This window comes from Mobula hypostoma, chromosome 3 (assembly GCF_963921235.1).
Source record: "Mobula hypostoma chromosome 3, sMobHyp1.1, whole genome shotgun sequence".
NCBI lineage: Eukaryota > Metazoa > Chordata > Chondrichthyes > Myliobatiformes > Myliobatidae > Mobula > Mobula hypostoma.
In genome coordinates this window covers 101,547,765-101,572,828 of record NC_086099.1, presented here as the reverse complement: position 1 = coordinate 101,572,828, position 25,064 = coordinate 101,547,765, and the positions used below count along the sequence as shown (strand labels likewise).

The following is a 25,064-nucleotide window of genomic DNA, read 5'->3' as shown; positions in this document are numbered from 1 at the left end:
TGCAGTCAGGAAGTAGGAAGTAGGAAAGCACATTGGCTGGCAGAAGACCAAACGTTTATGTCAGGAGCTAAAGAAGGTTCTACCTAAGACCATCCTGCTGTTTCCCCAGTGGAAGGATTGCTTGTAAGTTGATGTTATATTGTTTAGAAGTTAATCTAAAGGTGTCGATAAGATTTTGCTGAAATATAACGTTATTTTTCAGTTTATTAGACACTAACCTAGATGTTAATCGTTTACACATACTATTTACCTGTAGTGCTTACTCGTTGGAATTCGACAATGCTTACCTGCAGGAAACCTAACCAGGTTCTTACTTGGTGGCCGTATTTACTTGTGTGAATGGATTAAAGTGGCAATTGCACTGATTTTTGTCGTTTTTCAACTTCACTCCTTATTCACTGTGTCATGCCTTTGAGACTGCAATAAACCCAAGCAGCAAGGAGTCTATACCCTGACTCTCATGTCGTTTTTGACTGGAGTTCAGCTGACTGTCTGGTTAATGTTACAACGCTCCAGCAAGGGCAGTACTCTCCCCATTCTCACCTTTATGTTCTCTTTCTCATTCAAGTTAACCCCATCTTCCAATTCATACTTATCTGAAGTAGAATGATGCACCATTACCGATATGGATATGTAACGTGCTCCACATTCTTATGGCATGAATGTATGTCAGATGATGCCATCCACCCAAATGCCTCTGATTTTGATATAGACCTCAAACCGACATCACATTTGCGGTTCATGAAATAACTTAAGTGAACAGGATTGGAGCAGCAGATGGCAAGACATTGCTCACGTTTAGCTTTGCTGATAAATGGGATTTTAGAAACAGAAACATGGAAACATAGAAAACCTGCAGCACAATACAGGCCCTTCAGCCCTCAATGCTGTGCCAAACATGTACTTGCTTTATAAATTACCTTGGGTTACCCATAGCCTTTTTCTATTTTTCTAAGCTCCATGTACCTAACCAAGAATCTCTTAAAAGACCCTATCATATCTGCCTCCACCATGGTTGCCAGCAGCCCATTTTATGCACTCACCACTCTCTGCATAAAAAACTTACCTGACATCTCCTCTGTACCTACTTCCAAGCACCTTAAAACTGTGCCCTCTCATGCTAGCCATTTCAGGCCTGGGAAAAAGCCTCTGATTATCCACACGATCAATGTCTCTCATCATCTTATACACATCTATCAGGTCACCCCTCATCCTTCATCGCTCCAAGGAGAAAAGGCCAAGTTCACTCAACCTATTCTCATAAGGCATGCTCCCCAATCCAGGCAACGTCCTTGTAAATCTCCTCTGCTCCCTTTCTATAGTTTCTACATCCTTCCTGTAGTGAGGTGACCAGAACTGAGCACAGTACTCCAAATGGGGTCTGACCAGGGTTCTATGTAGCTGTAACATTATCTCTTAGCTCTTGAACTCAATCCCATGGTTGATAAAGGCCAATGCATCATACGCCGTCTTAACCACACAGTCAACCTGCGTAGCAGCTTTGAGTGTCCTATGAACTCGGAACCCAAGATCCCTCTGATCCTCCACGCTGCCAAGAGTCTTACCATTAATTCTATATTCTGCCATCATATTTGACCTACCAAAATGAACAACCTCAAACTTACTTGGGTTGAACTGCATCTGCCATTTCTCAGCCCAGTTTTGCATCCTATCGATGTCCTGCTGCAATCTCTGACACTATCCACAACATCCACAGCCTTTCTGTCATCAGCAAAATTACTAACCCATCCCTCCACTTCCTCATTTATGTCATTTCTCAAAATCACAAAGAAAAGGGGTCCCAGAACAGATCCCTGAGGCACACCATTGGTCACCGACCTCCATGCAGAATATGACCCATCTACAACCACTCTTTGCCTTCTGTGGGAAAGCCAATTCTGGATCCACAAAGCAGGGACCCCTTGGATCCCATGCCTCCTTACTTTCACAATAAGCCTTGCATGGGGCATCTTATCAAATGCCTTGCTGAAATCCATATACACTAATCTACTGCTCTACCTTCATCCCTGTGTTTAGTCACATCCTCAAAAAATTCAATCAGGCTCGTAAGGCATGACCTGCCTTTGACAAAACCATGCTGACTATTCCTAATCAGATTATGCCTCTCCAAGTGTTCATAAATCCTTCCTCTCAGGATCTTCTCCATCAACTTACCAACCACTGAAGTAAGACTCACTGGTCTATAATTTCCTGGGCTAACTCTACTCCCTTTCTTGAATAAAGGAACAACATCTGCAACCTTCCAATCCTCCAGAACCTCTCCTCTTCCCATTGATGATGTAAAGATCATTGCCAGAGGCTCAACAATCTCCTCCCTCGCCTCCCACAGTAGACTGGGGCATATCTCATTCGATCTTGGTGACTTATTCAACCTGATGTTTTCCAAAAGCTCCAGCACATTATCTTTCTTAATGTCTATATGCTCAAGCTTTTCAGTCCACTGTAAGTCATCCCTATAATCGCCAAGGTCCTTTTCAGTGAATGCTGAAGCAAAGTATACATTGAGTAACTCTGCTACCTCCTCCGGTTCCATACACACTTTTCCACTGTCACACTTGATTGGTCCTATTCTCTCACGTCTTATCCTCTTGCCCTTAAGGATTTCAGGCACTTTTGATACATAATGTGGCTCTGCTGCTTACTGAGCTTATAACTTACAATGACATTCGTGTGCTCACCAACAAGGAGTGGGCACAGCTCCATGTCGATAAGCATGATTGGGATTGGGAAGTGGAGTGTGATCAGCTGTGGACTGACCTGAGAAACCAGCCCAAGAGTTCGACACTATGATCATACTAATGACCAAGCAATACATATAGAATGCTGGAGGAACTCAAAAGGCCAGGCAGCATCAATGGAAAAGAGTACAGTTGATGTTTCAGGCCGAGACCCTTCACCGGGACTGGAGAAGAAACATGAGCTGTCAGAGAAAGAAGGTGGAGGGAGGGGAGGAAAAAGTTCAATGTGGTGATAGATGAAACTGGGAATCTGACAGGAGAGGACAGAAGAGCATGCAGGAAAGGGAAGGGGGAGGTGATGAGCAGCTAAGGAGTTAAGTTGAGAGAGAAAATGGAACTGGGGGAATGGTGAGGAGGGGGGCAATCACTGAATGATTGAGAAATCGATGTTCATACCTTCAGACTGGAGGCTAGCCAAAGGGAATATAGAGTACTGCTCCTGCAACCAGATTTAGCCCCAATCCCCCACCACAGCAACAGTGCTAGGTCCATTAATCAAGAGGTCTGAGAGCCACAGTTAGCTATTCAACCTTTACAGGGTGCTCTTTACCCTGGTTTATTTGCAAATACTGGTATGGGAAGTCACTTTCATTCATACAGACTTCACTATTTTTAGAATGGAATAGGACTCATTTAATTTATTTACAAAGGTTAAAATTATGAGGTTTAGATTCAACTTCTATTATTCAATTACCACGTGTAGGAAGTATCTAAAAAACTGAAACCCATATTGGAATGAATCTTGACAAGAGTTTATATTCCAGTTCATCCAATCTTGGTACAGTCCAAGGTCTTTCCAGAAATTTCAAGCCACTGTATACAAGATATTTTTTCAATGTAAGTAAACAGTAATATGTAATAAATTTGTAAAATACCTCCATTCTTTTTATTCCACCAACACCTCTACCACCATAGTATGATGCATCGACCGTTGGCCACTTCTTTTTTCGCTCTGGATCAGGAATAATTTCCTATATTAAATAGATTGATATAGCAAGTAATGATTATGTTTGCATCAAACAACTGCACACATAAATATTTACAGTACATAAATTATCTTACTGCTCTGTACTGAGCTTGTAATGATTGAAACTATCACCGAAAGGGGTTACTTTGGAGTATTGGCAAAGAGTGGAATGCCATAGACTGACTGTACATCCCAACTTACTTTTAATTCCACTGAAGTGAATAAAAGGTAAACTTGAGGAGGATGCAGTAAGTGGTAGACTTTTCACCTGCGACCAGTGTAAAATATGACCAATAAATATAAATTGACTAATTAAATGTATTGGTCCAGATCAAAATTATTTTATTTATAACCATTGGTATAAACAAAATTTATCATCAAATACCTCCCCATGAAGAAATACAATTCTTAAAAAATTCTAATAGCTTAATGACTTCTTCCATCTTTTGTATTCTGTGACTTAACCTGCGAGAATTATACAATGTTTTTATAATAAAGTCGTAAATTAATTTTTCTCTTTCGCTATCTCCACTATTTTTCATTAACCCAACTTTCACATGTCCGAATATTTACATACCTCTTTTGGAGGAGGTGGAGGCGGAGGAGGATCTTTTATGACCTGCAACCAAATCATTAAAAAATATATGACTTGCATAACAGCAATAATATAAAGCTTTGCCCTGAAATACTCAATTTCTATAACTGATCTTTTCACTGATTACCGACGGTTTAATGTGTAGGTGCCGCACAGCATCTAATGTCTTGTTGGCAGATGCAGTTCATGCATCTATTCACTTAACCATTTACTGAATGAGTGTAACTTCATCAGCGTAACTTTTCAGCCATAAGCTTCAGGCCTTCATTCAAACATATAAGATAAATTAGTAGCACACCACCTATCACCTAAGAATGGCTGCTCTTTATAATAATCATAGTGATTTTTTTTCCTGAAGCTTTGATAAGGAATACTTTCTGTAAACAAAAATAAATGCCAGTAATAAGTAATAACTGTTATCTCATACGACAGATACAAACCCTAAACACATAGTTAATTAATGAAACAGATTTAAACTTTCTTACTAAATATATAAAAGACAAGTAGTTTTTCTACAGATTCCTCTGCTCAAACATTGTCATTTCCTTTCAAAATTAGTATTTTTATTCCACTGTCCACCTCAAAAAGCACCATGATGAAACAAATCAAAATATTATGACTGAACTTCTAACATGCTAAATCTCACACGACTATGTTTTGACTGAGATGATTAAAGTGATGCAGGGTAGATAATCAAATCCCTGATTAAAGACGTAGGCTAAGGAGTGTCTTCTAGAAGCAAAGTATGCATGGCTGCCAGTACTAAAATGTAGAGATGATGAAGTTGACAAAATTGGAGCTGTGCAGATAATTTCAAGAATTATGGAGCTAAAAAATATTAGAAATGGGAAAGCTCCAGGTAACAGGAATTTGAAAGAATAGGAATGACAGCCAGAAGCCAATCTAGATCTGAAAGTAGGTTTCGAGTTTGCGGTCAAGTTCAGCTTATTGTCATTCAACCATACACTCGTATACTGACAAATGAAAAAACATTCCTCAGGACCGAGCTGCACAACCCAGCACATATAACTCACGCACATAACACCTACACAAAAGTATATTACCACAAATAAATTAACAAAGAATAAGGTGTATATGTGTCACAAGTTAAAAGTAGACAGTATAACACTACTGATGCTTCATAATTGATGAGACATGGGTGGTGGCAGGGAGTTCAGTTGCCCGACAGCTGGGGGAATTTGCTGTTTCCCATCATAACAGTTCTTGTCCCAGTGCTACTGCAGCTCCTAACTGATGATAAGGGGTTAAAGAGTTTGTTGGACAGATGGGAGGGATCATTGACAATGCAACACTCCTGATAAATATCTCTGATGGGTAGAAGACGGATCCCAATGATCCTCTCAGCAGTTCTCACAATCTTTTGGAGGGGCTTACGGTCAGATGCCTTGCAATTCCCATACTAGATGGTGCTGCAGCCAGTCAGGAAACTATTGATGCTGCTCCTATAAAAATTGGTTAAAGTGGTGGGAAGGTAGGGGGTTGGGGGGTGGGGGAAGAGGCCTTACTCACCTCAACCTCCACAGGAAGCGGAGATGTTGCTGTGCTTTCTTGACCAAAGAGGTGGTGTTGATGGACTAGGTAAGATCGTCCAATATGTGCACTCCCAGAAACTTGGTGTTCTTAACTCTCTCGACAGAGGGGCCATGTATCTACAGTGAGGAGTGCTTAGCCTTCACATTCCTAAAGCCCATATTCATATAATTGATTGTGTCCCTGTTGAAACTCAAGTTGTTCTGCTGGCTGCTCTAACTCCTCTTTTTACGCCAAAGTTTGGGATAACCGCAAAGGGTTAGTACAATGCATGCCAGCTCGGAGCGTATTCCAGTAATCAAGTCTAAAGCTCACGTAGAAGCAGGTGAGCTACAGCAGAGAGAGAAATGGTGATGCTATTGTGGTAGATATAACTGATTTTAACAATGGAACAGTACACGGTTAGAAAACGTCTGAGCCAAAAAATAAGAAACTTAGGCTGTGCTGTCATGTCCAGTTGCTGGTGAGCTGAAGGCATTGAATGACGATGACTTTGAAAAGGCATTCCACAGACAAGAGTAAGATAAGAAAGTGATTAGAATACTGGAGGGATTCAACAAGTCAAGCATAATCTTTTAAGGTAAATGAACAGTCAACATTTCAGGCCGAGGCCCTTCATCAGGACTTGTTTATTAGTTAGTATATTTTCTCTTCAAGGATATAGAATATACATTCTCATTCTAAGATTGTGCCTGTCTACCTCAAAAATCTGAACCCCACCAAATAGATGTTTGCTCTCCATAGCAGCAACAGAGCCTTAACTAAAACTAAATATAACATTTACATGAACTGGCAGTAGTGCTTTATCCTTCCTGCTCTCATTAGTGACAGGAAGTGTTGACATCACCAGAATGAAATACTGAAATTGGGCTCTTCAGACCTCAAAGCAAACTTTGATAAACAAGAAGTTAAGATCAAAAGCTCTTTCAGAATATTTCTTCTTCTCTGGATGGAGTTGTGAGTAGTATTGGTGTGCAGATAAAGAAAACAAAGGCTGTGAATCTCAGAAATAATTATTGTAGGAAGCTGCTTCCCTACCCAGCTGCTGAAAGACAGAACAAAGTGCAACTGAAGATATGCAGTTGTAAAAGACAAGACATTTTATTGCACTTTAGTAGATTTTGCTTTATGCTTTTAATCTCATCAATCAGGTGCGAACACAAACGTAATTCTGTGCTTGAGTTGGCCATCTATCTATAGAGATTTACATAGAATTTACATCAGCATCAAGATGTACGATATGATAAGAAACAGCAACAGAGAAGCTTCTGGCAATACACTAGGGAAGAGATTTAGCTATACAATATGCTTCCTGTTAGATCTTCAAGCCTAAAATTTGAAAACAATTTGCAGACTCTGTTTAGATGGACAACCATATGCTTTTTGATAGCAAAGTTTAGGACTTTGTCTGTCACTTTGGCAGTCCCTCAGGAACAAAGATAGCATCCTTTCACTGTGGTTTTGTTTGATGCTGAGCCGGCTGATAACCCCTAAGCGAGAGCAGAGGAAGAGTGGGTGGGAAGCATGAGGTGGTGCTCTACTTCTGCTACTTAAGCAGGGCTATGAGGAAGTCACGTCCACCTATGTTTATAAATACTTTCTATCTGGATTATATGGGTTAATTGATGTACGGATTATATGGGCATTGATGTACGGATTAACAACAATGTTTCTGAATTATTGAGAAAGCATATACTTTAAATATAAGAATACAAAATACTCTTATATTCTTAATTACATTGGTAAGACGTACTGTCCTGCTTTCACTGAAACCTTGCACATTCTTCCTTTTCGGGTAAACTACTAAAAGTTGAAAATCAAATGGCTTCTATCAGGATAATAAGAATATTAAAGCCAAGCTTTAATAGTAAGGTTTCAGTAGACATTTCAAATAGTTCGCAAACCATAGCCCGAAACTGGAAACTTGCATTTAATGTTGCTTCTAAAGCTGGATAAAGTGTGCCGAAGGCCTCCTGATCTTGGACAAGCAGTGTCTAAGCCATGACTATTTAGTTATTATATATTTGTGTAATATAGATCTATAAAATTTGCAAAATACTGATCTTAATAACTGAAGAATGGCATTTGGTCCATTTAGAAATATTTTAGTTCATGCTTGGCATCGATCCATAACTGACAGAGCTAGAAATAAAATTTCAAACTTAAAGATAGGTAGCTGGTATAAACGTGCTAGTTTACAGATTGAAGTTTCTAAGTTTCCAGCTTTAAACCATTTATTGTTGTTTTACAGAAACAGCACTGATGAGGACTAAAAGCTTAATTTGATTTGCTTAAATCACTGGCAACAGGAGTTATTTGAGGATTATGAAGTGCACGGTGTCTGGAATTGAATTCATTCACACACACTTACCACTTTGCAGCAGAGAGGCCAGAACCACCAAAGCAGTGCAAGCCCCAGCAGCAGCAACAAGCTGAAGATGGCGATGAATACAGCTGTTCCATCAGACTGCAAAGGACATCAATGGCATTAGACACTTCAACAATCCACTTCAAGGAATACTAAATCTTACAAACAATATTAATAGAATTGATTGTACATTAGTCTGCTTTTTTGAGTTATCTAATGTTGGAACCAGAGTCAGCTATTAGTACGATGTCATCAGCATATCTGATGTTATTTATATTATGGCCTCCAATTTTGGATTCTTTGATGTCTTTGATACTTCTCAAGATATTTTCACTATACAGGTTGAATAAGTCTGGCGAAAAGACACAACCTTGCCTGACTCCTCTCATGATATTCACATACTCACTCACTTCTCCTTCTATTCTGATGGATGCTGTTTGGTCCCAGTATAAGTTTCTTAGGAAATGTATATCTTTCCCATCTATGTCAAGATCTTGAAGCATTTCCAAAAGATCTTGGTGTCTGACAGTGTCAAAATCTTTTGTATAGTCAATGAAACATAGGTAGATGTCTTTTTGTACCTGGATTGATTGTTCACAGATCATCCGTAGCATGAAAATTGCATTTCTGGTTCCAGTGTTTTCCACAAAGCTGCATTGTTCTGAGCTAACTCAGAAACAAAACTTCAAGAACTGCTCACTATAGTGACAGCGGAAAGTAACCACAGAGGCCTCTCAATCAACATCAAGAAGACAGAAAGCATGGTCATCTCCAGAAAGGCAAACATCCCACAATGTGTGATCAAGATTGAAATACAAACATCAAACCAGTCAACAAATTCAGATATCTTGGCAGCCTAATAGCAAGTGATGGCAGGTGCGACACAGATACCAAGTACAGGATAGCAATGGCAAAAGAAGCTTTCCAAAAAATGAAGACCATATTAACAGACAGAAAGATGAACATGGACACTAAAAACAGAACACTGCAGTGCTACATTTATTCTATCCGTGATGGAAGTGAATGCTGGACCATTTCCCCAGCAATGCAAAAGAGACTAGAAGCAGCTGAATTATGGTTCTACAGGAGAATGTTAAAAATATCATGGACCACACACACATCAAATGAAGAAGTTCTCAGACGAGACCAAGCAGTTCGATCACTCACACCAAAAATAAGAGAAAGACAACTCAGATTCCTAGGACACATCATGCTGAAAGATGAACTAGAAAATCTCATACTCTCTGGAAAGATTGAGGGGAGCAAACCTAGAGGAAGACCTCAGCTTATGTACATCAAAAGCCTAGCAAGGTGGCTACACATCGAGGAAACAGAAGTCATCCAAAGAATGAGGGATAGATCTATATGGAAAACCACGGTCACCAACGTCCGCATCGGATATGGTATCTCGACAGACAGACAGAATGTTGGAACCAATAATTCTACTTTTATTTCTTCTAATAAAACTCAGTAGTAACCTTTATCAAGAGTAAAGTAACTGCCAAAAGTAAAAAGGAAAAGCTAACTGGTTCAGCCAAAGGGGGGTTGGGGGGTTGGTGTTGTTATATATAGCACAGGTAAATGGGGCATGTCTAAGTATTTCCACTGCCATATGGCTCTGAAACATCTATGTCTTCAGATATTTTTGGAGAAATCAGAATGGATATGACCCAGGTGCCTTGAAAATAATTGTTATGACATACTTTCTGGAGTGTAATGTGAAAAGTTGTAACTGAACTGCATCTCTAAACAGTGAATCAAGTATTCAAAACAAATTTGTTCTTCCACTTCTGCTTCTGCTACCATTTAGATTGGGAATGAAATCTTGCTGCTTGTGCTTGATAAGTACATCCACATGCACTTTGTTAGACACTACACCGTGCTTAGAGTGGTTTTTAAAGTAGCGTTAGTTTTTTGTGTTTGTGCTCAAAAAGCAGTGATTTTTGTCACTTACAGTTGGCAAGAAATAAGCAGTAAGACAATTCAGAATTGTTTGGCTCACTGTAGTTTCAAGCATTCAGGATTGGAGATGGCAAAAAAACATTCCGGAGTGAAAATTAAACAATTTCACTACTTCAACAAGTTAGAAACTACAATGAATGTGAAGGCATCAACAATCATCTTGAACGTTACAATGAAAATGAAGATCTGGTGGAAACAAACATTGAACGCATTGCATGAAGGCTATCCATTATCTGCACTAAGTCTTTTGTTCATTTACAGTCAATCAAAAAAACACAGCAATGTACACTAGATTAATTCTTCCGTCGATAACTTTTAGGAACAAATACACAGTCTTGTAGTACCGTGGAAATATTGGTAGTGTTCTAATTTGTTCTGTATATCATTTAAATGCATAATTTGTTACTCAGTTAAAAGGTAGTTAGTCTTTTTATACCTTTAACTATTTCCAAGAAACTTCAGCTAATTCAGCCAGCCGCTTAATTGGGCCAAAATATACCGGTCTGGACGTGTCCAATTAACCAGAATCCACTGTATTGTGATTGCATCAACTTGCCAGCCGTATAAAGACGGTCAGGCACAAAGAATTTCATATCACTGATGGTGCATCAGCAGGAAACCTTCTGGACAGGAGTACAGCATTGATTTTACACTTAATATTCACCAAACATTGAAATGAAAGTTTGTTTCCTGGGAAAGGCTACAACTTGCAACATGACATGTCTACCGTCATTTCCCAAAATGTGAGTTATTAATATCCCTTAATGGCATAAATGTTGTTTAAATAGAACATAGTACAATACAGCACAGGAACCGGCCCTTTGATACACAATGTTGTGCTAAGCTAATGACACCTATTCGGCCTATATAATATCCACATGCTTCCATTCTCTGTACATTCACATGACTATCTAAGAGCCTCTTCCATGACTTTACCACATCTACTTCCATCACCACCTCTGGCAGTGCATTCCAGACACCCACCACTCTGAGTAAAAATTTCCCCCACATCTCCTTTCAACTTTGAACTTTACCCCTTCACTTTAAATGCTTGCCCACTAGTATTAGGAATTTCATCTAGGGCACCAGAGATGGATGCAGTAGTCCAGATATAGCCTTACAATAATTTTATAAAGCTGCACAAAACTTCCTGACCTTTGTATACAATGCCCCATTAATAAATGCAAACTTGATATAAACCTCTTAACCATCCTATCAACTTATGCAGCCACTTTCAGAGAGCTTTTGATTTTGACAACAAGTGTTCTGTGTACAGCAGTTCCTTACCATTTTCTACCAATGCAAGGTGACCATTTGGCTAAGAACTTATTTTTTGATACATTTTACTGATCATTGCTAGAAACTAGATCATGGCATCATGTTTCTGTGCCGTCCACAATCCAATTGGACAGTCAAACTACCATAGGACTTATATAAGGAATGACAGGAGTGTAATAGAACACAGGGACTTATATTCTGTAGCATAGTGGTTAGCACAATGCTTTCCAGTACCAACAACCCAGGTTCAATTCCTGCTGCTGTCTATAAGGATTTTGTACATTCTCCCTGTGACCGCGTGAGTTTCTGCTGGGTGCTCTGGTTTCCTCCCACAGTCCAAAGACGTAGTGGTAGGTTAATTGGTCATTGTAAATTGCCCTGTGAGTAGACTAGAGTTGTTGGGCAGCACAACTCAAAAGGCTGCAAGGGTCTACTCCGCATTGTACCTCAAAAAAATATTACGGATATATAGCATGGTGGAAAAAGGTTTTTAACATGCATCAGTCATAGCTTTGAGTGAGGGAGCATTATGTTGCAGTTGTATAAGTCATCAATGAAGCCACATTTGGAGCACTGAACACAGTTTCAGTCATTCCGTTATAGGAAATACATAGTGACACTGGAAAGAGGGCAGAAAAGATTCACAAGAATATTTATAGGACTGGAGACTCTGAGTTTAAGGAGAGTCAGTGTTTATTCCTTGGAACAGAGGAGAATGAGAGATGACGGTATAGAAATGTTTAGAATGATGAGAGACAGAGATAACGTGCATTGTATCAATTTTTCCCAAGGTAAAGGAGTCCAAAACTAAGGGGCACAGATTTACGGAAGAGAGCAAAGACTTGAAAGGGACCCGAGGAACATATTTTTCACACCGAGAGTAGAGAGTATATAGAATGAGCTGCCAGAAGAAGTGGTTGAAGCAAGTATCTGATGGCCATATCTGCACCCGGTGTGTCGAGCTGCTGCTCTTGAGGGGCCAAGTTGAGGAACTGACGATGCAGCTCGATGACTTTCGCTTGATCAGGGAGAGCGAGGAAGTGATAGAGAGGAGTTACAGGCAGGTGGTCACACCGGGACAGTCAGGAGGGGGAAAGGGAAGAGTCAGGTACTAGAGAGTACCCCTGTGGTCATGCCCCTTGACAATGAGTACTCCTGTTTGAGTACTTTTGGGGGTGGGTGGGGGACAGCCTATCTGGGGGAAGCGGCAGTGGCCGTGCCTCTGGTACGGAGTCTTGTCATGAAGCTCAGAAGGGTAGGGAAAGGAAGAGGAAGGCAGTAGTGATAGGGGACTCTATAGTTAGAGGGTCAGACAGGCAATTCTGTGGACACAGGAAGGAAACTCGGATGATAGTTTGCCTCCCAGGTGCCAGGGTCTGGGATGTTTCAAATCACATCCAAGATATCCTGCAGTGGGAAGGAAGAACAGCCAGTGGTCATGGTACATATTGGTACCAACGACATAGGTAGGAAAAGGGAAGAGGTCTTAAAAAGAGAGTACAGGGAGTTAGGAAGGAAGTTGAAAAGCAGGACTGCAAAGGTAGTAATCTTGGTATTACTGCCTGTGCCACGCGACAGTGAGAATAGGAATAGAATGAGGTGGAGGATAAACGCGTGGCTGAGGGTTGGAGCAGGGGGCAGAGATTCAGATTTCTGGGTCATTGGGACCTTTTTTGGGGCAGGTGTGACCTGTACAAAAAGGACGGGTGGCACTTGAATCCCAGGGGGACCAATATCCTGGCGGGGAGGTTTGCTAAGGCTGCTGGGGAGAGTTTAAACTGGAAATGTTGGGGGGTGGGAACCGAACTGAAGAGACTGGGGAAGAGGCAGTTGGCTCACAAATAGAGAAAGCTTGTAGACAGTGCGAGAGGGAGGATAGGTAGGTGACAGAAAGGACGCGCTTAGACCGAAGGCTTGAGATGCGTCTATTTTAACGCAATGAGTGTTGTGAACAAAGCGGTGTGGATCAGTACTTGGAGATATGATGTGGTGGCCATTCCAGAGACTTGCATGGCTCAGGGAAAGGAATGGTTACTTCAAGTGCCGGATTTTAGATGTTTCAGATAGGATAGGGAGGGAGGCAAAAGAGGTGGGGGCATGGCACTGTTGATCAGAGATAGTGTAACAGCTGCAGAAAAGGTGGACACCATGGAGGGATTGTCTACGGAGTCTCTGTGGGTGGCGATGAGGAACAGGAAGAGTTCAATAACTTTACTAGGTGCTTTTTATAGGCCACCCAATAGTAACAGGGATATCGACGTGCAGATAAGGAAACAGATCCTGGAAAGGTGTAATAATAACAGAGTTGTTGTGATGGGAGATTTTAATTTCCCAAATATCGATTGGCATCTCCCTAGAGTAAGGGGTTTAGATGGGGTGGAGTTTGTTAGGTGTGTTCAGGAAGGTTTCTTGATACAGTATGTAGATAAGCCTACAGCAGGAGAGGCTGTACTTGATTTGGTATTGGGATATGAACCTGGTCAGTTGTCAGATCTCTCAGTGGGAGAGCATTTTGGAGATCATGATCATAATTCTATCTCCTTTACAATAGCACTGGAGAGAGGTGGGAACAGACAAGTGTTTAATTGGGTAAGGGGAATTATGAGGCTATCAGGCAGGAAACTGGAGGCTTAAATTGGAAACAGATGTTCTCAGGGAAAAGTACGTAAGAAATGCGGCAAATATTCAGGTTTATTTGTGTGAAGTTCTGTATAGGTATGTTCCAATGAGAGAGGGAAGTTACGGTAGGGTACAGGAACCGTGGTGTACAAAGGCTGTATAAATCTAGTCAAAAAGAAGAGAAAAGCTTACAAAAGGATCATAGAGCTAGGTAATGTTAGAGATCTAGAAGATTATAAGGCTAGTAGGAAGGAGCATAAGAAGGAAATTAGGAGAGCCAGAAGGGGCCATGAGAAGGCCTTGGCAGGCAGAATTAAGGAAAACCCCAAGGCATTCTACAAGTATGTGAGGGGCAAGAGGGTAAGATGTGAAAGAATAGGACCTATCAAGTGTGACAATGGGAAAGTGTGTATGGAACCAGGGGAAATAGAAGAGGTACTTAATGAATACTTTACTTCAGTATTCACTATGGGAAAGGATCTTGGTGATTGTAGTGATGACTTGCAACAGACTGAAAAGCTTGAGCATGTAGATATTAAGAAAGAGGACGTGCTGGAGCTTTTGGAAAGCATCAAGTTGGATAAATCACCAGGACCGGATGAGATGTACCCTAGGCTACTGTGGGAGGCAAGGGAGGAGATTGCTGAGCCTTTGAGAAAGTAAGGAGGCATGGGATCCAAGGGAACATTGCTTTGTGGATCCAGAACTGGCTTGCCCACAGAAGGCAAAGAGTGGTTGTAGACAGGTCATATTCTGCAGCTTGGTGACCAGTGGTGTGCCTCAGGGATCTGTTCTGAGACCCTTACTCTTCGTGATTTTTTTAAATGACCTGGATGAGGAAGTGGAGGGATGGTTTAGTAAGTTTGCTGATGACACAAAGGTTGGAGATGTTGTGGATAGTGTGGACGGCTGTCAGAGGTTACAGCGGGACATTGATAGGATGCAAAACTGGGCTGAGAAGTGGCAGATGGAGTTCAACCCAGATAAGTGTGAAGTGGTTCATTTTGGTAGGTCAAGTATGATAGCAGAATATAGTATTAATGGCAAGACTCTCGGCAGTGTGGAGGATCAGAGGGATCTTGGGGTCCGAGTCCATAGGACACTCAAAGCAGCGGCGCAGGTCGACTCTGTGGTTAAGGCGGCTAATGGTGTAATGGCCTTCATCAATCGTGGAATTGAATTTAGGAGCCAAGAGGTAATGTTGCAGCTATATAGGACCCTGGTCAGACCCCACTTGGAGTACTGGGCTCAGTTCTGGTCGCTTCACTACAGGAAGGATGTGGAAGCCATAGAAAGGGTGTAGAGGAGATTTACAAGGATGTTGCCTGGATTGGGGAGCATGCCTTATGAGAATAGGTTGAGTGAACTCAGCCTTTTCTCCTTGGAGCGAAGGAGGATGAGAGGTGACCTGATAGAGGTGTATAAGATGATGAGGCATTGATCGTGTGGATAGTCAGAGGCTTTTTCCCAGGGCTGAAATGGTTGCCACAAGAGGACACAAGTTTAAGGTGCTGGGGAGTAGGTACAGAGGAGATGTCATGGGTAAGTTTTTTTACTCAGAGAGTGGTGAGTGCGTGGAATGGGCTGCTGGCAATGATGGTAGAGGTGGATACAATAGGGTCTTTTAAGAGGCTTTTAGATAGGTACATGGAGCTTAGTAAAACTTTGTGGGCCGAAGAGCCTGTATTGTGCTGTAGGTTTTCTATGTTTCTAAGTATAACACTATCCAGGAGGAAGATCAGTGGGGAAGGATGAATGGACAAGTGAGTCATGTCAGTAGTGATCCCTGTGGAAATCGGACAGTTGGTGGGGGGTCGGTGGGGAGAAGGAAAGATGTGCTTGGTGGTGGGATTCCGTTGCAGATGGCAGAAGCTGCAGAGAATCATCTGCTGGATACGGAGGCTGGTGGCGTGGTAAGTGAGAACAAAATGAACCCTATCCCTAATGGGGTGGCAGGAGGATGGGGTGAGGGCAGACATGCGCAAAATGGAAGAGATGTGACTCCCTTGTCCATTTGTCCCTCCCCATTGATCTCCCTCCTGGTACTTATTCTTGCAAGTGGAACAAGTGCTACACCTGCCCCTACAACTCCTCCCTCACTGCCATTCAGGACCCCAAACAGTCCTTCCAGGTGAAGCAACACTTCACCTGTGAGTCTGTCAGGGTCATATACTGTATCTTGTGCTATCCGTGTGGCCTTCTAAATAACCGTAAGACCCAACGTAGATTGGGAGACCGCTTCACTGAGCACCTATGGTTTCTCCACCAGAAAAAGCAGGATCTCCCAGTGGCCACCTATTTTTATTTCACTTCCTATTCCCACTCAGACATGTCAGTCCACGGCTTCCTCTACTGCCGCGATGAGGCCATACTGAGGTTGGAGAAACAACACCTTATATTCCATCTGGGTAGCCTCTTAACCGATGGCATTAACATCAATTTCTCGAACTTCCGGTAATCCACCCCTCTTCTCCTTCAACATTACCCATTCCTATTTCCCTCTCTCACCTTATTTCCCTACTTGCCCATCGCCTCCCTGTGGTGGTCTTCCCCCCATTTCTTTCTTCCATGGCCTTCTATCCTCTCCTATCAGATTCTCCCTTCTCCAGCCCTGTATCTCTTTCACCACTCAACTTCCCAGCTCTTTAAGTTCACCCCTCCCTCCTTCTACCCCACCCCCCCACTGCTTTCACCTATCACCTTGTGTTTCTTCCTCCCCTCCCCCCACCTTCTAATGCTGACTCCTCATCTATTTATCTGATGAAGGGGCTTGGCCTAAAATGTCAACTGGACTCTTCTCCATTGATGCTACCTGGCCTGCTGAGTTCCTCCAGCATTTTGTGTGTGTTGCTCAGATTTCCAGCATCTGCAGACTTTACCTAGACTGAGCTGCTGAGTGTTTTCAGTATTTTCAGATTTTTGCCACATACAGTAACAATAACAGCAAACAAATGTCCCTCAAGCCTGTGCTTGAGAAAGTGAACTTTGGAGTTAAACACATTTGCAAAATACTTCAGAAATTATGACAAATGCGTGTGGATAAATTGAAAACTGAAGAAAAACTTTCTGAAGAAGTCAGTAAAGTCAATACTTTAATAAAAATTCAAAGACACAGTAAAACCTTAATAATTATAGCACATATCATATTTTATTTTAAATCACTTATAATGAGCACATCCTTGCATTTGCTTTGGACTGAGTTTAACATGTATAGGATAACCTCGATTTTTTTTCTTTGATGTTAAATCCTTCTATTAAACATCTCCATAGAAACCCCATTCAAATGATAATTTTTAATTCTCAGTCCTTTTCCTACATATTATGACGTTAAGTTCTATTTATCATCGAGTTGATTATATAAGTCTATATTCAATTTCAGTGTTGGCTCTCCTCTTTTCAGCACCAACTGTGTGTGTTTTTTTTTCATGCTTCCACACTGGGAACTGATGAACTTTCATGACAGGAGTCCTAAGTAGCACTGAAAACCAGCACTTGTTGCACTTCCATAGACTGGATGAGCTAATGCGTCACTGTTGAATCTTCAGTCTCACTAGAATAAATTCTTGAGATTTCAGAGCCACTAAAATAGCCTTCATTTGGAATGAAGGACAAGCAGTTCAGGATTGTTCTTTTAATCTACCAAATCAAACATTTAAACAACCTTTGCCACACGAGGTGTGGAGGAAATACAGGCAATTTTCGTACCAAAGATAGTCATCTCCACTTCAATACACTGTAAACATTTTCACAACTCTCACGTAAAGCTATCTGTCGGAGAAACGTCATAATCTTGTCCAATGCACTCCCTCATACAATGCCTTCTTGCTTCCACCTTCCCTGTCAGAATCAACACTGGTGTATCTACTATTCTCTTATTTCCCAATGGTTGATCGCAAACTTCAAATTTTTGTCTTGAGAAGTTTTCTTTCATATATTCAAATTTTTGATATTATAAAATTAACTTATTAAAAAGAATGTCAAAAATGTGTAGTATCCATAACAAGTTTAACTTTCAAGTTTCTTAGTGCTGTGCATTGCGATTATGTCTAACCACTGGGGATGTAAGATGATAGATGCAAAAGATCTTCGCTCACTCTCATAATATCCGAGAGCAAACAAGAAGCTTCTCCTGTTTGTAAAAGATCTTTATTCATCATGACAAGCAGACATTCTACACTGAGTAGAATCTCTCCAAATTCGATGTACATAAAGTTTTTATACTTTTAAGAGTAAAGATAATAGCAGGTGATTTAATAAAATTTCAGTAGCTACAATCATATTGTTTATTTCAATATTTTAGTGCCAACAAATTGGTCCACTGAAACATAAATTAATAATGGCAGTACACTATAACTGACAAGGTATTTCTGAGAGTGCAAATACTTCTGCTGGGACAAATTAATTCATGTGGCTAGTCTAAAAGCTTCTGAGGACAGACAATCCTGACTCGCAGGATTAGTGATGTGAAAGCTAATTCTCTGGGTGCACAGGCCCAGATATTGATAGACAGAGAAAATCTGCCTATGATCATGTTTGACGTGATTAGTTACAAAATAGGTTTGGTCAGGAAGAATCCTTGATCTCAGACGCAATGGTGTAAAATAACTTAGCTGAAGGCGCTGATGCCTAGTTTGACATAGACCAATTAACACACATTGTCTTATATTTGGCGGATGCACACAAGAACAACTCATTGTCGCGTCAGTTTACAAACCACATCTCCTGTGCTGGTTCCTGCAGTGGGCAGTAGCCTGTCACTGTAAACAGTAATGGTTTACAAAACTATCCTTTTAGTTTCAAAACTTGATTACTATTCGCAATTTACATTAGAAAAGATTTTTTTCTTGAAGACTAGCTCTTACCTGTATTAATGCCTAATATCCAGAGAACTTCTGAAGATGTCTCAAATAATCCCCAGCATTGGGTAATGTTCAAAGTAATAATCAAATACAGAATTACCAGATCAACATAAGATTGGCAGATTCACAAATACATGGCCACTGTCTTTCCATGGGAAAATCTGAATTTGGAATGCAAGCTACCTATTCCATTCAGATTTGAAAGCTCTTGTTTTAATTTGGATGTAATTTATCAATAAGTTGCAATGCAATTTAAAAGTCACTGGGAAATATTTGACACATTAATATCACATTTCCCTTTTGGCCATTGAATGCCTACTGTTGCAGTATAAAGGTAAATGTGGTGAGACTCATTTAACTAAATGGGGAAGCTTTTGAAGTCTGGGTACTTTTTGCAGATACTGAACTGACTTACTAATGCAAAAAGAAATAAAGATTTAGTAGTGCATAAATTTGTATTGTTAACATTTAATGAGGAAAATGCATTGTTGTATCTGCTTAATATGACAGGTTTATTTCTCCATGTGTCTTCATTTATTTATTGATCCAACCTCTCATAACACATTAATCTTTGGCTCTAATGTACTGCAGATGCATTGGTTGCCATGCTTACATTGAAGAATAAGGTCAAATGAGGCTGATATATTTAAAGAAAAATTGAACATTTTGTATTTCATTGCAAACCAATAAGAGAGTCACTTCAATAATCTAGAAGAGGCTGTTGCAAAAAGAATGTACTACTAAAAGTCTTTATGAGGCAAATCATAGTGTGAAGTACATGTGAAAACTGCAAGGTACATTTTCTGAATAAGGAGTATCATTATAAAAACATCAGCTTCTGCAGAACTGTATGCCAAATGTTGCAGAAATGTTGTCTTGGAAAGGAACAAGTCTTTACAAATATCAACACCCCAAACAACAGAATCAGCTGAAAATGTCAGGATGATTCAACATCCATTGTTACTTTCTCTATTGCGATTGATTAAAAAACAGAAATGGAGTTAATGGGGTCACATGGGTGTATAGAAACATAGAAACATAGAAAATAGGTGCAGGAGTAGGCCATTCGGCCCTTCGAGCCTGCACCGCCATTTATTATGATCATGGCTGATCATCCAACTCAGAACCCAGCCTTCCCTCCATACCCCGTGACCCCTGTAGCCACAAGGGCCATATCTAACTTCCTTTTAAACATAGCTAATGAACTGGCCTCAACAGTTTGCTGTGGCAGAGAATTCCACAGATTCACCACTCTCTGTGTGAAGAAGTTTTTCCTAACCTCGGTCCTAAAAGGCTTCCCCTCTATCCTCTATCCTATACATGGAACTGATAAAATCATTGTATCTTTGTAGAAATGCAATTGCAGCAGATAACCTGTGATTTGGAGGATATTTGCAAAAACAAGGTAGAGACTGATAGCACTTCTACACTGTGATCAACTTTTCTAAATTAGGGTCACTGAAGCAGGTGGGTGGGGCTCACTTTCTCAGCCTGGTCTCCACCTTCGTATAGGATTGCAGACAGCTGATTTTGTTGTAATCCAGAATAAACTTTGGCCGGTGGTGTAGTGGCATCAGCACCAGACTTTGAGGTGAATGATCCCAGGTTCAAATCCGGCTGGCTCCTTGCATACTTTCCATCCCTGCTGGGTTGAGCGCCAACCTAGCAACTCAGCCTCATAAAAATAATTGTCAAAAATGCTACAGAAACGGCAAACAGTAACAACGGATGTTGAATCATCCTGACATTTTCAGCTGATTCTGTTGTTTGGGATGCTGATAGTTATTGTTTGTAACTATATGCATAATTATGTAGTTTTGTCAGTTTTTTTTAGTCTTGGTTTGTCTTGTGTTTTGTGACATCACACCAGAGGAAATAATGTATTATTTCTTAATGCATGTATTACTAAATGACAATAAAAGGGAACCACGTGTCTTCATAATCTAAAAAAAATGCCACCTGATATGCCACAAGGGGCAAAGAGGAACAACAACAGAATAAACTTTGCTTGCTATCATTAAACTGAACTGATTAGGGTAATCACTGCCACCTTGACACTTCCCACTTCAGACATGCACCTGTTGATATTAATTCTCATCTAATACACACTTGAAGCCCTTTTTAACATAGTCTGCAAACCTGTGACCCAAAAGCTACTGAACTAGGAGCAGAAACCATTTTCATACAGTTTAAAGGATTACCTCATTCACAATGGATCACTGCACAAGGCAGCTCCTACCGTCAAGCCTGGAAGTTTCTGGAGTGCTTTCTGGAGAATTAAGTAGCTGAGGGACTCATTTTGTTATTTTGTTAAATTTATTTATTCAGGTACAGTGCAGAATAGGCCCTCCTGGCCCTTCGAACCAGCAATGCTGTTTTAGTCCTAGCCTAATTACTGGACAATTTACAATGAACAGCTAACCTTCCAACCAGTACATCTTTGGACTGTGGGAGGAAACCGGAGTACCTGGAGGAAACCCACGCAGTTACGGGGAGAACGTAGAACTCCTTACAGGGACTATATTTCTGTGCAGCCTTTACGGGAGCCCAAAGACCTACACTCAACACTTAAGGACTGCTGCCTCCCCTCTGCCATCAGATTTGTGAGCGGTCCATGAACACTACCTTATTACTTGTCTTTTGCACTATTTATTTTTGAGAGTGAAAGTAATTTTATGTCTTGCACCGTACTGCCACCTCCAAACACCAAATTTCAGGATGAATGTCAGTGATAATATACTTGGTTCTGATTCACTGGAACTTAATGTTTTCTCAGAGGATATCTGTGCTCACTCCATGATCCTTCTGGCCTCTCATTGGTTTTTTCTAGCATCTGACAGTCAGGAGCAGTGTGCCTTTAAAGGGATGACATCCCTCTCTGAATGCAGCAAAGCTGCAACATTGCAACTGCTCCCACTGGGGCCATTGGGGACAGGAGTTAACAAATGCAGTACAAATGCATATGAAAAAGAGGAAATGCTGTTTCTAGGGAACAGTTATTGCGGTGTTATCCTCTTGTGTAGAAAGTTTTGTTTACTAGCTTCAGGAATAGGACACCTATGGTTAAGTCCAGGCAGCTGTGCAAGAGTCAAAGAGGAAGCACCTGTTCTTTTACAAGTTTTATATTAGGAATTGCTATTTTGTTCCTATTTCATCATGCAAGATTTCCTAGGCTCAGACATTCAGAGTGCAAACGCAAAAACTATGCACATCATACAGTCTCGTTTTTAGAAGAGATGAAAACAATGTGTTTTCAGATCAACAAGCTATCAAATATCATACATTTAAGGGCAAAGTCTTGATACTATTTTTCTTGGATTTCTATTGATTCAAATATAAACAAAGTCAATTCCATATCATTTTTTATTGTAAACCTTGCTAAAGAATTTACACAATTTTGAGTCAACTTTTTTGCTTATGAATCAGATGGTTGTTACAAGATTTAAAGGCAACAATTAAATTGTTGCCAAATTATTATTCATTAGAGCTTAAGCAATCTGCTTAACAATGCATAATATTCAATATTATGATGATTTTTTTTTTAAATGGGAAGGGTTGAGTTGAAGGTTTGCTTGTTGGATTTGTGACTATCTTCTTATGAAAGTGGTACGTGCAAATTATCCTGATCGTCTAAGTAATAGTGTGGGAAATTAATAATAGCTTTATGGTGATAACTCTCTATCCAATCACTGGTCAAACAAGGTACAAGCCTTGAAGCTGTTGGATTTGTGAACTTGCAAAATTTCCTGAGAAATACTTTATACAGGAAAACAGTCATTACACAATGCAATGCGTGTCACAATATTTTCATGCTTCAAAACTCTGCAAATCTAAAGGCTAATTTGCAATTAGCTTTTTGTTAGCAGTTCAGTTGCATAAAATTGGTACAAGTATCTTTTATCTGCTAATAGCACATAAATTTTAATGCATTTTTCTATAGATGAAGACAAGCAGAAAATTGTTTTGCTATAAGCATCATTCTAACACTAAAGTAAATTTCAAGACTGTACAACTAAAGCTCTGCCACTTTAAGAGAACAGTATTTTATTTAAACAATGTAGCTTTCCACTGAAAACAAGTTTAAGTTACTTACACAAGCTGTGGCAGTGATGGTAACTGAATTAGAGATGAATGACTGTCCATTATTCAAACTCACTGATACATCCATTGTTCTGAAATAGAAATATTAAAATGCACAATCATAAATTATTTCAGAAATATTATAATCTTCTGAGGTATGTAACAACCGTACTCAATTACCATAGCACGGCAAACAAGCCCCATCTGCACCACCGGGCAGATAGGGTTCATCAGCTATTGTTAGCAGCTCACCTAGAAGGAAAACTCTGATCTCAGACCTCCACTGCCTTGTGACAATACTCACCCATGGGGAAGGCTTCAGAAATAAACCCCGAAGAAAAACCAGGAGTTGCAGTCCGTGAGGCAGTCCTTCATTGAGAACAACACTGACTGGCAACTCCTGTGCTGCCGCTGGTGCCAAACTGTGTTGATCCTTGCCTTTGGATTCATCAGCTGCGTGGGGCGGGGGAGAGCCTGATGCATGGGCAATGGTTAGCTTTCCATATCGTACTGCTCTGACTTGTGTATTGAATTGCATATCAACTTCGCCATGTAGTGCCAACACTATTCAAGAGAAGACACTCCTGCTTCACCTCATGGTGTTGACACAACATGGGAAGCAGTAGGTACTAGTTAGAAACAGCTAGGCCTGATTGACGTAGAGCATAGTGCCAGGGGTTGTTTCCGATGGTGGAAGAGATTCTTGGATCTCACTAGATGGCTACCGCCTGCCTTAATCTAGGCAGTCTCCAGTCAAAAAGGTGCTGAAACACTGTGGACTACTTTCCTCATGGGGGGGGGGTTAGGTACTATCCGAACTGCAGACTGAAAACACTGCACATGGTAAGGCAAGACAATGAAAAAGGCCAGCTGTAAAACTGGGATGTTGGGATGTTCGGACAATGTTGTCTGGCCTCTCTGATAGCCTGCGAGATATCAGTAATGACAGAAAGGCATTCTTCCTTCAGTTAGTCCTGACGAAGGGTCTCGGCCTGAAACGTCAACTGCACCTCTTCCTACAGATGCTGCTTGGCCTGCTGCGTTCACCAGCAACTTTGATGTGTCAGCTGTAATAAACAAGGAGCTCAAAAGACTTCACTTGAAGGTGACTACCATCCAGGAGACATGTCTGGCTGACACACTAAAGGAGAGAGAATACATATCTTACTGGCAATGGAAGGGCACTGATGAGCCCAGAGAGCATGGAGTAAGTTCTGCAGTGAGGAACACGTTGTTGAAGATGGTGGAGCCAAGCAGAGAGACTTCTTACTCATTGGTACAGCACCTCCAAAGATCCAGTTACTCTTGTCAGTGTGTCCATTCCCACAGTGTGCTCCACAGCTGAGGCAAGGGATGAGTTTTATGAGAACCTTGCAGCCACCATCAGAAATAACCCCAGTAAGGAACACCTTGTTCTCCTGGGTGACTTCAATGCCAAAGTGGGTGCAGATCATGACTCTTGGCCCTCCTGCCTAGGTTGCCTTGTTTTGGGCAAAGTGAACAAGAGCAGACAGCGATTGCAGGAGCTCTCTATCTATCATAACCTAGGCATCACCATTTTGTACTTCCAGACCAAGCTTCAACACAATGTTTCCTGGAGATACCCTCGCTCCAGAACCTGGCACCTGCTGGACTTGATCCCAGTTAGGTGGTCCCTCGGCAGTGTGCTGTCCACGTGCTCATACAATAGTGCAGATTGTGCTATAGACCACCTACCGTGTGTTGCATGATTGGACTGCAGTAAAAAAAATCCATTGCGCTAAACAAGAAGAGAACCCTTGCATCAATCTTAGGAAGATATCTCACCCAGAGCTGGTGGAACAGCTTGCTAAGTCCTTTGAGAAAGAACTGAGCACTCAGCAGCCTGGAATCTCTGTCACAGCGAAATGAGATAATGTAACACACACAAAATGCCGGAGGAACTCGACAGGCCTGGCAGCATCTATGGAAAAGAGTAAACAGTAGATGATTTGGGCCAAGACCCTTCATCAGGGCATCCTGCCTGTTCCACTGAGTACCTCCAGCA

At 40.9% G+C, this 25,064-nt stretch overlaps 1 protein-coding gene across 1 annotated transcript in view; it reads right to left on the bottom strand.

The window, feature by feature from the left end:
• Nucleotides 1–25,064, bottom strand: part of antxr2a (ANTXR cell adhesion molecule 2a) — a 227,872-nt gene that overhangs the window by 81,480 nt on the left and 121,328 nt on the right. Inside the window, exons 11-14 of the mRNA XM_063043529.1 lie at nt 23,052–23,130; nt 8,244–8,339; nt 4,304–4,345; nt 3,635–3,730 (exon numbers count right to left, since the gene is read on the bottom strand). Of these exons, the coding sequence (XP_062899599.1) occupies nt 3,635–3,730; nt 4,304–4,345; nt 8,244–8,339; nt 23,052–23,130 (313 nt within the window). The remainder of the gene's footprint in view (nt 1–3,634; nt 3,731–4,303; nt 4,346–8,243; nt 8,340–23,051; nt 23,131–25,064) is intronic.